The 15,073-nt window shown below is 38.4% G+C and overlaps 1 protein-coding gene across 1 annotated transcript in view; it reads left to right on the top strand.

Annotated features, from left to right (window-relative positions):
* Positions 1 to 15,073, top strand: part of otogl (otogelin-like) — a 74,718-nt gene that overhangs the window by 45,684 nt on the left and 13,961 nt on the right. Inside the window, exons 33-44 of the mRNA XM_015352926.2 lie at positions 1,553 to 1,831; positions 5,251 to 5,368; positions 5,668 to 5,747; positions 6,521 to 7,584; positions 8,468 to 8,645; positions 10,543 to 10,685; positions 11,487 to 11,510; positions 11,597 to 11,689; positions 11,785 to 11,974; positions 12,667 to 12,884; positions 13,619 to 13,760; positions 14,093 to 14,278. Coding sequence (XP_015208412.2) covers positions 1,553 to 1,831; positions 5,251 to 5,368; positions 5,668 to 5,747; positions 6,521 to 7,584; positions 8,468 to 8,645; positions 10,543 to 10,685; positions 11,487 to 11,510; positions 11,597 to 11,689; positions 11,785 to 11,974; positions 12,667 to 12,884; positions 13,619 to 13,760; positions 14,093 to 14,278 — 2,715 coding nt within the window. The remainder of the gene's footprint in view (positions 1 to 1,552; positions 1,832 to 5,250; positions 5,369 to 5,667; positions 5,748 to 6,520; positions 7,585 to 8,467; positions 8,646 to 10,542; positions 10,686 to 11,486; positions 11,511 to 11,596; positions 11,690 to 11,784; positions 11,975 to 12,666; positions 12,885 to 13,618; positions 13,761 to 14,092; positions 14,279 to 15,073) is intronic.

The following is a 15,073-nucleotide window of genomic DNA, read 5'->3' as shown; positions in this document are numbered from 1 at the left end:
TAATTTGCAGATCTTTTATATAGTTAATTCAAAACAGTGCTTTTCTAGTAGTGTCATTTTACTGGGATGACCACTCATTAGTTCTTGTTAGTTCATTTTGCAATGAGTCATTACTCCTGCATGACTCGTGTCAGGAAAGGCTTTTGTCCGGAACTGTGAAATGCTTAAAGAGGCACAAGAAAAACATTGACATAAACTTAAGACTAATTATATTCCTTGTACCTTGTACATTTCCAAAAAACTGCCTTTAGGAAAATTCAGTTTTATTTTTTTTCCAAGGTTTTTAAGATCAAGGCCTCTGTCTAAACCTAAACAACCTCTCTCTAAATCAGTATGACCCCAGTCAGGTGTCACCTTCCATATCTGTTACTGTGTGTGATCAGTATCAGATATAAAGACAAGTTTTAAATTTCCATGACCCTTCACAGATGGCTGGATAACACTGGACATGTAGAGAATATGCAAGTAGCTCAGCAATTCAGTTTCTGTGCAAGTATTAATTTGATAAAAGAATACCCTCCAACTGTGCACTATAGTAACGTACAGTACATCAGCCACAACAATTCCCTGTGGTAACATTATGCCTCCAAGTGTGGATTAACGTGCCTGACTGCCTCCTCCTGTTACACACGCTGTGTTATTTGGAGTCTTTATCATATTCTAAAACAATTATCACACTGATAACTGATATGATTTCAAAAGGAAGCCAGTCAAAGTGCTGTTCAGGTATTTTTGTGCCAATGAAACCTTGAAAAACCACCATTACCAACTGTTCAAAAGCTGAAGGAACTTTGTCAAAAAGAAAGACAAATGTCATTTATGTTTCCCTGACGTAATAAAACTAAAGTAACATTGCAAGGATGTCTTCCCATATTTGGAACCATTTCAAATATAAATACATTATCCACAGAGTAGTAGTTTAGTTTATTACAAAAGTGTAATTACTGTGTTCATTCCTTGGAGTGAGAATGAAATCATGTGATTGAAGGGTTCGTCACAACATGGGTTTAATCACATAAAACATAGTTATATTTATTACACAATAATATAATATATATAATAGTATAATTGGATACAGGGTGGCAGTGGTTAGCATCGCTGCCTTGCAGACTGAGAACCTCACTTCTGTTCAGGACCTGGGGTGCTAAGTACATGAGGTTTGTATGGGTTTCCTCCCACAGTCCAAAACAATATGAGTGGGTTAATTGGCTGCTGGTATGTGTGTGTGCCTGTGATTTTGTCTGTATATCTGCCCTGCGATGAACTCTGCTCTTGTCCAGGGTGTACCCAGCCTTGCCTGTTTCTTGCTGGGAAAGTGGCTCCCCCGTGACCTTGAATTGGGAGAGGCAATTAGAAAATGGGTGGATGGACAGTTGGACACTTGAGTAGAGGAATTTATACATGGCGTAAAAGTTTTGTTTTAGGCTGAAGTAGAAATGGAAGTCACATTTGAAGACGTTCATCAAATAACTTGGTGAAACATCAGCGTTTAGCTGACAGAAGATTGACACTTGCAGTTTGATTGAGATGTATTGGTCATGTCCTCCTGAAGGTCTCCCCATTGTCTCGTTTGAATCTGCCGAGAGACCGAACTACTTCCTGTGCATCTCGGAGAGCAGGACTTTGCGGCTGGAGCAGTGGAGCGCTGGTGAGGAGTTCCGACGGAGAGCCACTTTCTTCCACCACCAAGGCCTGTGGCTCCCAGGCTACAGCTCCTTCGAGCTCTACAGTGAGAAAGGCTTCTTTCTCACTCTCACCCGGACAGAAATAAGAGCAGTGGGTTATGACTATGCTGAGGAGTTCAAACATATTAGCAGCTTTACAGTCGAAGGTAAGCAAGTCTCATTTACTCAATTTCCTTGTACAGTGGTCCAGATATAGGCTTTACAGCACATAAAAGACTTACTTGTTCTTGATGGCCTTCAGTACCTAACTTAAGACTTTCTTTTCAATTTATTATGACTATGTTGTTGTATTATTCTTTTGACTGCTTCTGTGCATTTTTGTATGTAGAGTTTATGTAAAGTGTCTTGACAGTGCACTAATGGAAAAGCACTATATAAGAATAAAATTGATTGAAATTGAAATTGTATGAAAGAAAAGAACATGCACAGTTTAGATAACAAGCATTATAATTTTTACACCACGGAATGAGAATTTTGGAAGTTTGTGGTCAGTATAATTTGAATAACTCAATTTCCATCTCAATAAAAAGAATGTAAATGTCTCAATGAAGGCTGTTCTTAATTGTTCTTCACGTTTCATTGAAATGTATAGTGGCTCCTGCTCGGTTATTGGCTATCAGTTTTGGGTTAGTCATTTCTTTTACCTCATATGAAGAGAACCGTTTCCCTTATTTTCATTGCAGCTGTTGTTTAGAAGTTAGGATGTGTTGACTGCAATTTACAGAATTATCCTTTTTTTTTGTCTTTAGCTCTTAATTACACAGATTTCATTAACATGGGGCTCTTGCACAAAAGCCCCTAAATTCGGCATTACTGTACTTTATATCTGCTGTTTGTACTATAGCCTCCAACAGTGCTTTGCAAAAGTATGTATTCAGGCCTTTTTAAGCATTGTCACATTTAATATTTATTTCAAAACCTGAAAGCTTAAACTGACGTTTTGAATTACAGATGCATGTTTATTTGGGTAGTTCTCTACCAGATTTGCAGAAGAACTTGTGTTCTTCTTGGCAGGTTTGCTCCATCACTCTAAAGTTTCTTGGGGATCACTTACAGACAGCAGTTTTAGTCTTTACACAGATTCTGAATAAAATCTTAATCAGCAGGAGACTTTCAAGGACTCTTAGTGGTGTCACGAATTCGGGTTCTCAGGCCTGTGCCCTCGCTGCTCCCGGCCCAGTTTGTCCCTCACCGCATGGGATTGAACCTGATCTCTGGGCGTCGCTCAACAGGGGTCCTGCCAGCTGAGCTAAAGAAGACCTTCATCAGCCTGGGGGGCCAAGATCCCTGTTATGCGCAGGGGCGAATTTGTTACAAGTGGGGTCTCTAACCAGATTCCTTATTTTGAAATCTCCTTGTTTTTCATATTTGAATCTTTACTTGAAATTCACTACCTGATTGAAGGATCTTATAGAGTATTTATTCTGAAATCATCTGATCTACTTTTACTGCACACTCAACAATTGTGTGGGTCGTTAAGGTGGTCTTGTCCACCTGGATTCAATTAGAGTTTGAATACATATGCTATCATGACATTTCAGTTTTTCTTTAATATTAATTATTTCTTCTTTTTTGTTTTTTGAGTGTGTGGAAAAGATTGCAGTCATGACACTGTTTCAGAATGTCATAATGGAAGTTTCAAAGCAACAAAATGTGAAAACTGTACAAGGTTCTGAATACCTTTGCAGACACTGTATCTGTATCTCATGTAATGTGACGTTTACCTCACTGTTGTGCAAAAGTACTGAAAAATTGAATGAACAAGTGATTTTAATATAATTATTAGTTGGCATTATGGTTATTAAAGAATGCTGGTTTAATTAATCTGGCTGGAATTCCTGCCTTCTAATTTTTCATAAAACAGCTTATCAATCTTAGAAGCTGTCTCTGATCCTCTAAGTTTCTTGCTTTGTTTGGAAAAACCTAAGTTTGTGATGCAGGGAAGCCTGTTTCAGTGAATCTGACATTCGGTTTTTCCTGTAGTGCAATGTAGTCTTAGATGAAAAGGGAATAAGGAATTATTTTTAAATTTGTTCGAAAATCTTAGCTTGCAAGGGTAAATATTAACCACTTTACTGCACTTGACTCTTGAAAAGTTGAAATCTTGAACATCTGTGTTGTTTCACATTAGGAAACAATTAAGAAAACTAAACTTTAACTTGAGGTTAACTGGAAATGTACATCTGACCATCATACTGCAGTCCATTTAGATTTGTTGCAGCAGGGGGCATTTTCTTGATCTAGTCAAGAATAAAACAATTAAACTTGATGTCCTGTAACATTTGTGTGAGATATATGTACAGGCCGTGGCAATGAGCTTTTTGGAAATGAGAAGTCTGCAAAAAGGAACTGGTCAGACGTTGTCCTAAATAATCTAATGCTACTGTGGCATTTTTGGAGATCAGCACCAATGGTCATGCGGGATCTAAAGAGAGGACAGTGAAGTCAGGGTTAAGAAAGAAATATTTGTTTTGGATGAACAGCTTAATCCCTGTCTCTGAACTGGCAGCACTCCATGCTCTGTCAGCTATGAGCTTCATTCCATCTCTCTAAGCTCTACTGCTCTCAGAATGAACTGGGGTGGTGCCAACCATGTCACTGGCACCAGACCCCAATCCAAACATAAGTGCCCTAATCAAGGGCTTCGTTCCCTGGTATTTTAAACCATGAGCGTGACCAATCCAATCATCAGGCAAGAACTCAATTTAAATGAGAAAGCTGCCCACCCAAATTTTTTTTTGCTAAGGGACTAGCTAGCCTTTATACCTAACATTTCTGTATGGAAAATACTGTTGGTTTTTATAAAGAAGACTCAAATTTATTATTCAGTGTCGCCCTAATGATGAAACCATTTAAATTTAAAGTGATTAATTTAGCTTTTCTGTTTCTGTAGTAGTACATAGTAAAGTGTTACTTAATAATGTAAAGTTACATTCACTGCTTATAATAATAAATTATTATACTTTATAACATACTTTACATACAATATTTATACTTTACAACTTCTTTACTGAATGTTTAATATATGGAAATCACTAAAAACACATTTACTCAATATTAAGTTTTGATGTTTCATCTAAAAATGTTTTTTTCAAGATTGACACTTAGAGCTGTTCCTGGGAAATGTTCCAGATCTTGTATGTCGTTGTATTGAAATATTGTGATTGCTGCTGATGCACAAATCCTGCCATTGGCTTCATAGGTGGTGTCAACATACATATATTCATAGAAAACAACCTCATGAAACTTCTAACACCATCCTTCATACAAAACCTTTTTAACATGTTAAGAAAACCTTCTAAATGAATCAACCACAGAAACAGTACAAGTATTAACCAAACCAACACTCAGAGAATATGGCAGCAGAAATCAAATACAAAATAAAAAGGCAAAATAATGTAAAAATGCTTTGCACATTACAAGGAATAATATGAAAGCTGTGTGCTTTATCGCATTAAAATGACAGCTTTGATGAATGTTTTTAACAGTTTTTAAGGTTTGCAATAACTGCATTTTAAATGTGCTCGGGTATCATGTTATGGATATCTACTCTTTTCTTTTTCAGAGAGCAGTTTTGTTATTCCATACAGGATGATGTGTGAGTGGAAGTACCACCCCTGTGCCAGTCCTTGTGTTAAAACATGCAGTGATCCTGATGCTGCCAGTTGCAGTTTTCTTCCCCCGTAAGTAAAACTACCAATATTGAAACTCATTTTTAATATTTGTTGCAAGCGGTGTGTAGTGCTATCACTCTGGCTAGTAAGCTGTAAGCCAGCTCTTCCATAGATTCAAGTTCTCTATGAGGCAACGTTTAATGAAATTAATGACAATAATTCTACAGCCAGGCATGTTTAAAATGACTTAAAATGAGTGTGTAAAAATGTGCAGAAAAAATAAATCCTGGATTACAAAAAAGGCCAAAAATAGACACGGGAGTCAAGCTTTAAAGATGTGTTAACAACGCTTGTGATTCTTCACACAGGGTAGAAGGCTGCTTTCCACGGTGTCCTAAGAGCATGATCTTTGATGAGGTAACAAGAAGATGTGTGTACCCCGAAGATTGTAAGTATACGATTTTCAGTTTTCTCCACAGAGACAGGCCTTTTCATGTTTTGATTAGCATTGTTATGTAGGCAGTGGGGGATTAACATGAGGTAGATTAAAACCAAAATAAAACAAGTTCCAAGCAGGGAAAAAAAGAAATATACAGTATAAATAGAAGGTCATTCTGTTATCAATGTGACACCCTACTCAGCATGTTGTAACAGGATCTTTGATTGGCAGGTCCAGGAAAGCCGACGCATACAAATACAGCTGTAAGGTTTCAAAAGCTCTTTTTTATTTACGACACAGGGAAAAATACACAGCCACCCAAAAATACAACAAGCAAAACAAAATCTTAGCCACTGACTAGACTCCTTCTGTCCCTATTAGTATTGCCGGGCAGCTAAGCTACTTATTGGCTTCAAAAACAGCTCCTCAACACAAGTCTCTCTCCAACACCCTCCACGAATCACTGTTTCATAGTCCCTTAGTTAGTCTCTCTTTCTGCCTCTGGTGATTTATTTTTCCCCTGAATAGCAAATCAGACCAACACAGAAGCTCTGCTTCCTGGTTAAATTGTCACCTGACTAACTGCCTTCTCACAACTGGTCAGGTGACAGAGGGCAGCCAAGCTGACTAGACCTCCATCTTTTCTGAACCCACTGCCCTCTCATATCAACCACTGTTGTTATTCTGATAACATGAAATATAATAATATTTTGTGTTTCTATACAATAAATGTTTAAAATATTTAAATAATTACATAGGTAATGTTTTTTTTATTTGCGCAGGCATTATTTTACCCCCAACGCCAACCCCTTACATGTTTGTGACAAGATCCAACAGAACTACAGCTGCTTCAGCCACAACATCAGCTGCCACCACTGAGCCAAGCACTCCGGCTAGAACAGACCACCTGACAAATATGACATCATCCACTGAACACATTGCAACTGACGAACCCACTACTGTGGGCACCATTCCAGTTCCTGCAACTCCTCTGTCGCCGCTGACCACTCTGTCTACTTTGCCGCCAGCCCCCAGCACACCGAGTGTTCAGACTTCTGCTCTGACTGAACCCGCTTATACCATTCCTTTCCTTACCACGACTGCTCTCCCAACACTGGCCACTGGACAAACCACAGAAACTACTGAAAAGACCACAGAAGTGACGACAGCTTCTTTGGCACCAGTGACCACAGCCACAAGTCAAGTACTTAGTACTTTGCCAGCTACATCCATGACCACGTTGACAGTCACATATACAACTTCACAGGCCTTATCTACCTTTTCCACTGAAGCACCATCAACAGCTCACCCTGCCCTTAGTGCTGAAGCAACCACAACAAAGATTTTGGGGGCAACTACTACACGTCTGCCATCTCCCTTTACCTATGGAGGCCCTGAGAATGTTACAGAAACCTCTGCTCTTACAAAGGAAGCTTTGACTCCTACCACAATGGCCTTGCCTTCATCCACTGAGCCAAGATCTACTCCTCCTATTATCACAGTACATCAGATATCTACTGGGGACACAGGATCTACATCAGAGCCTTTGACTCCAACCCTAGTGTCAACTACTGTTCAAACAATACAGACTACCTCAGCTACTTCACCTACTGCCGTAACTGAAACTAAATTACCACTGGCTTCCACAAGCCCTTTGACCACTGCTGAATCCACCCAGTCCCCACTGAACGTTACTGCAGCTTCAGAGACTGAGGCAGCTACTCACGATATTGTGACAACTACACCACGGTTCATGAGCACTGAATACTCAGCTACCTCAGCACCTGACTTAGCCAGCCTTGGGACAGTGATACCTTCAGTGCTGCAGCCAACATCAACATGCACTGTAAGAATCTACTTGATCATACTGTTTGTATGAGTGAAAACAAAGAAGGGGAATGATACCTGTGTTAGCTACAGTACACAAGCACAATAATCTGTTTTCCTAATCTAGCCTTTTTTCAAAAGTATTAAAAACACAACTATACATTTCAGGAACCTTTCTGAGGGAACCCTTGGGTAGTCCTGAAAATTAATTTTTCCCATGTCCCCAATGAGGTGGTCACTCCAGGACAGGAGTTGTAGCACATTAGCAGGAGATTTAGTGTGGGAGCTATTCCTCCCATGTGGTTATACTGAGGGGCTCGGTTTACAGCGCTATCTGACTTGCCCTTCACAGTTACAAAGCAAATATGCCACCTTTTGACATTTCAGAACAAGACTTTCTGCTAGGTCTTAGCGGCTTGACTGTGGTGGTTTTGATCAGCATAGATCAAAAGTCTTTGCTATTAATCTGCATGGCTACTAAGCAGCACTCTGTATGCACAATTCATTATTACTTTGAGCAGTTTGACTACATCTGTTTTAGATCGTAACGAAATAATTACCTGTTGAAAGGTCCTGTAGATTTTGTGACTATAAATCCTCATTGGATAGATATATTACTTCATATATTTCAAGGGAGAAGTTGGGGGAGATAAGGTTGGAATTCTACGAAGCTTAGTCTGTAAATTATGAAAAACAAACCAAAATACAAACCACAATACAGGAAATCAGTCTACTATGACTATGATACAACAGTTGTGCAACACAGAGCGCACAAACAGGAGGCTGACGTTTCAATATACTATACTGTATGCTGATTGAGCTGTATAAATGTACAGTACATGGATGATAGCTGAATGTAAGACATGTATTTCATGCTGTTGTTTTCTTTTTTCTGACTTCAGCCTCCATATTCTTACCGTGTGGACGAGTGCAGTGAATATATCTGTTTCAACGGGCACTTGATGTTCCATAATGCCTCTATGCACTGCCGAAACAATGTATCTCAGCCAAACTGTGGGCTCCTGGGAATGCCAGTTCAGGTCAACAAGGATTACTGCTGCCCTCAGTGGGAATGCCCTTGTAAGAAAATGCTTACTATATATACAGTATATAATACTGTGCTGTGTATACCTGTGCTGTAAAATGTCTTCTTCTGAGCTGTTCTGAGCTTCAGTGCCACTGAGCATAAACAATGTTTTTCAGTAAAAATACAATTTGCAATAGTATTTAGACATTTCCTGTGGTGTCTTATTTGGTGAAATGCCCAAATTATGTAAAAATATTTTGAAACTTAATATTTTATTCAACATCTGAATGCTCAAACTGAAGGCTTCTAAGGGTAAGATAAGTTACAGTAACTGTCAGTACAAACTAAAGAAAAAAAATGAAATATGTGGATTGCGTAAGTGTTTAGACTTGTGAACTTGATATTTCGTGGAAGCAACTTTGGCAGCAATTAGAAGCTCAAGTGATTTTAGGAAGGTTTCTACCAGCTGTGCATACTGTCTTGTTGCAACTTTTGGCCATTCTTATTGGCAGATTTGCTCAGAATCTCTCACCTTGCTTGGGGATGGATTATGGACAGCATTTTAGACTCTTTCCACTGATTCTCAATAGGAGTCAATTCGGGACTCTGACAGGGCCTCTCAAGGAAATTAACATTTTTTATTCTTAAGACACTGCAGTGTTTATTTTTTAATACCAACTCTTCTTGACAGATTTGTTCAAGATTTGTCAAGTTACTTGGGGATCACTTATGGACAACAGTCTTTTCACATCTCAATAGGATTCTTGTCAGAACTTTTGACTAGGCCACTCAAGGATATTGACTTTCTTATTCTCAAGCTGCTTCAATGTAGGCTTTAGCCTTGTGCTTTGGATCACAGTCTTGGGTTTGAAGGTGGTATTCCTCTATAGTTTTCCAGTATTCTGCTCCATCTATGTTCATAGCAAGTCCCTCTGAGGAGAAACAGACTTATAACATAATGCTGCCATCACCAAGCTTGTAGGATTTGTGTTTACTGAGTGATGCACAAAGTTGGATATGTAACACTTTGCTTTTAAAACAAAGAGTTTAATTAGTTTTCTTATCTGACCACCTTTTACCATACTAATATTTGCGGTATTATATGCTTTTTGCAATTCCATATCAGGCCCTTTTGTGAAGAGACAGCACATAGTTGTTGACCCATGGACCAAAGAGTTCTTAAGTCACTGGCCAAAGTCACTGTTAGCCTCACAGTGTCACAATCGTCATCCCTCCTCTAGAGGGTGCTCCGACCCTTTTTGTATTTTAGTTTCATTATTACATTCACCTGCCCCTTGTTCCGTGTGTATTATTTAAACCCCGTTCCTTGGAAACTCTGCGCTCAGTTTTGGAAGATGGATGCCACAAGGCTTGCCTATGGATGCCACAAGGCTTGCGGGTACCCCGAGGGCTGGTCTTATTCCCCGGCGTCCTGACCATCTGGGAGGTTTACCCTTGCGTGTTCCTACTTCCTTGTTCCTGTGTTAGTCTCGGATGGATCTCCTGGTAATGGATTTTTGGCTGCTTCCCGGTTTCCCCTTTCAGATTGTTTTGGACTTGTTCGCCTGCGCCACGCCCCCCGAGCACCGGAACACTGCCGACAATGCCCCCCTGTCAGTCATCCCATCCTGACTCTGTCGTGTTTCCCTGTTGCCCTTCTCTAGTCTCTTCCGGATTTTAAAGTCTGCATAGGGTCCTAAATACGCACTACATGGGAGTCAGGACCGGCTCCCGTTACACAGTTGCATTCATAGGCAGATACTGTACCTCCTTGTCTGGGGGCTCAGTTTGGAGAGATGGTCTGATCTAAGCAGTGGTTGGGTGCCTTGTTCTTAATGATTGACTTCATCATGTGCAAAGAGATACTAAGGGTTTTTTAAATGTTTTATACTCTTCTCTGTGCCATTATTTAACTATGCTGTACATATATATATATATTTTTACTTGCAGGCCGCTGTTCCATCATATCAGATCTTCGTGTCATTACATTTGATGGCAATAATGTTGCCCTTTATGACAATGGGTCTTACATATTGGTTCACCTTCCCAGAGAAAATATTGTGGCTCATATTGAGAAGTGCCCAACCAGTGAGGTAATATTGCTGTTTGTAATAACGACACTCATTAGCATGTTGCTTGATTTATGGTCCTAAAGTCCTGTTTACAAACAATTCTTAAAATTCAAAATGACGTGTGCAAACACCATGCTTTGTATAAAATTCATTCAGCCTTAAGTAAGACTATATTCACAAACACAAATACAAAGACAGGGGTAGTTATCATAGAATTAGCACAGCAAAACTCATATTAATAAGAGTTTGGAGACAGCAAAGTGTGGACAGTGGTGCACATGCTTTTCATATGCTGCTCCCCTTTCTGATCATAATATTTTATTTGACTCCCCATCCCTCAGTATTAGACATTAGGACTCAAAGACGTCTGAATCTGGTGAGTCTAGAAATCACTGATTTCTTAGACTCCGTGATATTTTTTGCTCATTCTGTATCATCAAACATACAGTGTATAAACCTTGATGTAAGTGCTTCATATTGCATAAAATTGTTGGTGAATGAGGCCCTAAATCTCAGCAGTGCTCATACAGTATGTTATATCAAACCATTCTCAAATATATCAAACCATGCTTACTAAAAATTTCAAAATTGAATCCTTAATTTTGGATAATAATAGCTGGTTTTGGTAAAAATAATTGTATGACTTATGTGATGGGAGTTCTGGATAGTGAATAGTAGTTACTGGCTTCATAGTTGTTACACTGAATAACTACAGTTTACTTCATATCACATATTAAAATAAGAAATATTAAAAATGTCAAGTGTCTTTTCTGTAACATCAGTTGTTTTAATGATTAATTATTATTTCCTTTTTCATTTCAGAGTGTTAATTATATAAGACGTCCAGTAAGTACATTCTATCATTATTATTATTTTTATGTGTAGTAATAGTAGTAGCAGTAATATAATTCTTTTCCTCCTTTTCTCCGCAGACACCAACTGGAGGGACATCTGGACTGTGTTTTAAGAAGCTGAATATAACCACACATTCCTATAAGATTCTCATTAATCGGCTGGACAGAAAGGTGAATAGCTGATGGCCATTGTTTAACTCATTTTAGTTTTCATCCTGTTGGGATGTTGCCCATAAAATAACTTGGTTTATTTTTCTTGCTCACAGGTTTCAGTAAACTTCATAAATGCAAGGCTTCCATTCTCACGTCAGAATCTGCACATTGACGACACAGGCACCATGTATTTAATCAACACCCCCGGGGGGGTCAGCATCCAGTGGTACCACAGCACTGGCATCATGGTCCTCCAGTACAGCCCCCCTTTCAACACTACTGGAGGAACTCAGGGCCTGTGTGGTAAGACTGTTTTTAATAAGGGTCATTGCTGATGGACAGTTAAATTGGCTAGATTCCTACATTCACAAGAAGGATATACAAACTTTTCTCCTGGAGGTCAAGATCCTGTCGATATAATGTAAATGAGCCCTGGGCAGCTGGTCCCACTATGCCCTCATACTTGGCTGAATGCTGCTGTTTGGGAAATCCTATTAAGACACGACTCAGGCTTGAAGCCTTGGTAATAGAACTCAACCTGCATTCAGGTAGGGTAAGTGCCTTTATCGACTGAGGCATTTAGGAGGCAGAGATGGGTAATCCTGGTAAAACAAAAAATTAAGGTCTCAAGAAAACACAAAAATAAGAAAAAATAATAAGAAGTAAGGTGGCCCTCAAAAATTAGTAAAATGAGTAAACAAGTTCTGGTTGTAAAAAATGCTAAATTTTTGCAAGGTTTATTTAGAGTAAAACATTGTGAAATCACAAAATCAGATATACTTAAATGATTCATAATCTTTTGTGACGATTGAGAAGTCATGTTTGTGTATGTTTGTTTTATTCTGTTAACCTCATGGGCATTTTCCTTAGCTCCTAGACGTTCACACATATTCTCCTTTCAAGTTGTTGTGCTTTTTGGGTTTTGCAAGACTGAGGTTGATGAAGTTACAGTATGTAATGATGTGTACTATCACAGCGTTTTTTCTTGTTTTGAGGATGCTGTGATGGAAACCCAGCTGATGACCTGAAGCTTCCCAATGGGACTATCATTAAAAATGTGGAAGATATCCCTGTCTTCTTGTACAGCTGGATGGTCGATACCTCAGAGGAAACAGACTACTTCAGGAGAGTGGGAGATAACTGCACCACTGGCAACTGCACTAAATGCTTCCAGATGTTGAATCAGAATCCTTTCACTGTGTGCCATAAAAAAGTAAATCTGTTTTTTTATCAAGGGGTGTTCAAAATGTTGGACATGTAGGATAATTTTTCATTTTTAATTACAAGACTTCATTCTATAGTAGATACTATGAATGGTGTCTTGTTTTCACAAATGCTTGTAAAATACTGTATATTTCAGTTTTGATTGTGGTCAAGAATACTGTTTTTTCACCTCTCTACACAGTTTACACATTTGATTAACCTCTGCTTGTTATATGTCTTCAATAAATTCATAGCTAGTTTTATATAGTTTTCAGATTCCTACAATGTATAATTATATAATAATATATAGCATTTTGTTATTTAGTTGAGTTATTTTCATTCCAAAAACTTAAAACCTTAAGACATGTTACAAACATATGAGTAAGATTACCTCTTGATTTACCACATTTCCAGCAATTACAGTATCTGTGTTTTGGTATTTACATCTGAAAATCTGAGTAAAATATGCGTTTGTTAATTTGAATTCAAAATGAAATCCACTTCTTCTGCCTCTGTACCAGACACTTAAATTGAAGCCTATATCAGTATTATATTATTGTACAGTCTGTTTCCCCCCAAAATATTCAAAGAATAATTAAGTTCTGAAGCTCAGAATTTCAGTGCAAAATAGATAGGAATATTGATTTCTGTATACCATATGTAGAAATATTAAGTTTTGTTCTCCAAATACAAAATTCATTTCAAATTTAAACTGTGTTATTTTGAATTTTGTGCTATATATAGGTTTCACCAGAGCAGTTTTGTGATAAGATCTGGGCTGGAGATCTTCATTACAAAGATCATGAATGTGATTTCCTCGCTGCTTATGTGGCAATCTGTTACACTCACAACCTCTGTATCAACTGGAGAACACCAGAGTTTTGTCGTGAGTATTATCACAAGAATTCTACCACTAACCAGGAGAGGTTAAAATAAAGGAGTAAATATAAAGTTGTTCACACAATCTCCAAAGAGCTTGGACTGACCAGCATTCTTGTAGATATTTTTGTAATTATTGTGCTGGTTTACAGCCTTTAACATTTCATTACTGATAACAATTGAAACAAAGAAACTGTTAAGGTATTATTGTAGCTCTTCATTTAAAGTGCTTAATTGCAGTATATTGAAAGTGGGCAAAACAAAGCTTGATTTTAAAAAAATATTGTAGTAAGGCTATTGTAGGAATATGACAACATATTACATCTTTACCTCAAATAGCACTGAAGTGTCCTCCAGGAAAGGAGTACCATCCTTGCGTAAGCACCTGTAAGACAAAGACGTGTCAAAACCGAGAATACTACGAGGAATCCACCTGTTCCTATATAAGAGAGGAGTGTGTGTGTAAAAGTGGGACCATCCTTCACCGAGCAGACTCAGCTTTCTGTGTCACAGAGGAACAGTGTGGTGAGTATGTGGTACAGTACTTACATACTGTACAAGTGAAATATCATGACCCATGTTTCTGCTTCAGCTTGACTGCATTATTGAAAGCCTATTGTGGGAAGGATGGTAAGAGAAACAAGGAAGGGATAAATTAATGCACATAATTTACTTTTTGCTGAATGTTGTAGACATTTTTTCTATTAAATACTTTATAATATATAATAGTTTAAAAGTCAATAAAGAAAATATTAACAGCCCATCATGCAAATATAATTTTACATAGGTTAAACCGTAACAAGCTAGCTTAAGACGTCTAATAATGACACAGTTATTTTCTGTTTTCTGGACACCACACAGATTAATCAAATGTGAGATAGGCTAAGCGCAGCTGATCCACTTGAGTGAATCTTCAGATGGGTCAGTAGGCTGCAAGTGTTAAATATCCAAATTAAATCTGCCTGAACCTAGAGGATAAAAAGGTCACAGAGTTCAATAACAATGCGCTATAACTAGTGTTCTTCCTCTGAACCAGGGTTGTATGTTCAGGGTCGTGGAGGGCCAGAGAGTCTGTAGGTTTTCTGGGTCTGGTTAACAGCAGCACCTGAAGACTGTGGGGGTCGGGGGGTTAAATTGGTCCAGTCACCCTCTGCATCCGTTTTAGTTCTAAACTGGGTGCCTAAGCTTAGTTCAAATTAAAATGGAATTAAAAATACCAGCCCTCCAGAAAACTGATTTAAATCCAAAACTTTAAATTTTCTTCTGGCTGTTTCATAGTTAAAAATGTGAAACCCATGAAACAAGTTGAGCTGCTTTACA

This window comes from Lepisosteus oculatus, chromosome 7 (assembly GCF_040954835.1).
Source record: "Lepisosteus oculatus isolate fLepOcu1 chromosome 7, fLepOcu1.hap2, whole genome shotgun sequence".
In the NCBI taxonomy this organism is placed as follows: domain Eukaryota; kingdom Metazoa; phylum Chordata; class Actinopteri; order Semionotiformes; family Lepisosteidae; genus Lepisosteus; species Lepisosteus oculatus.
Note: the sequence above shows the minus strand (reverse complement) of the source record. Positions and strands in the feature narration are given on the sequence as shown.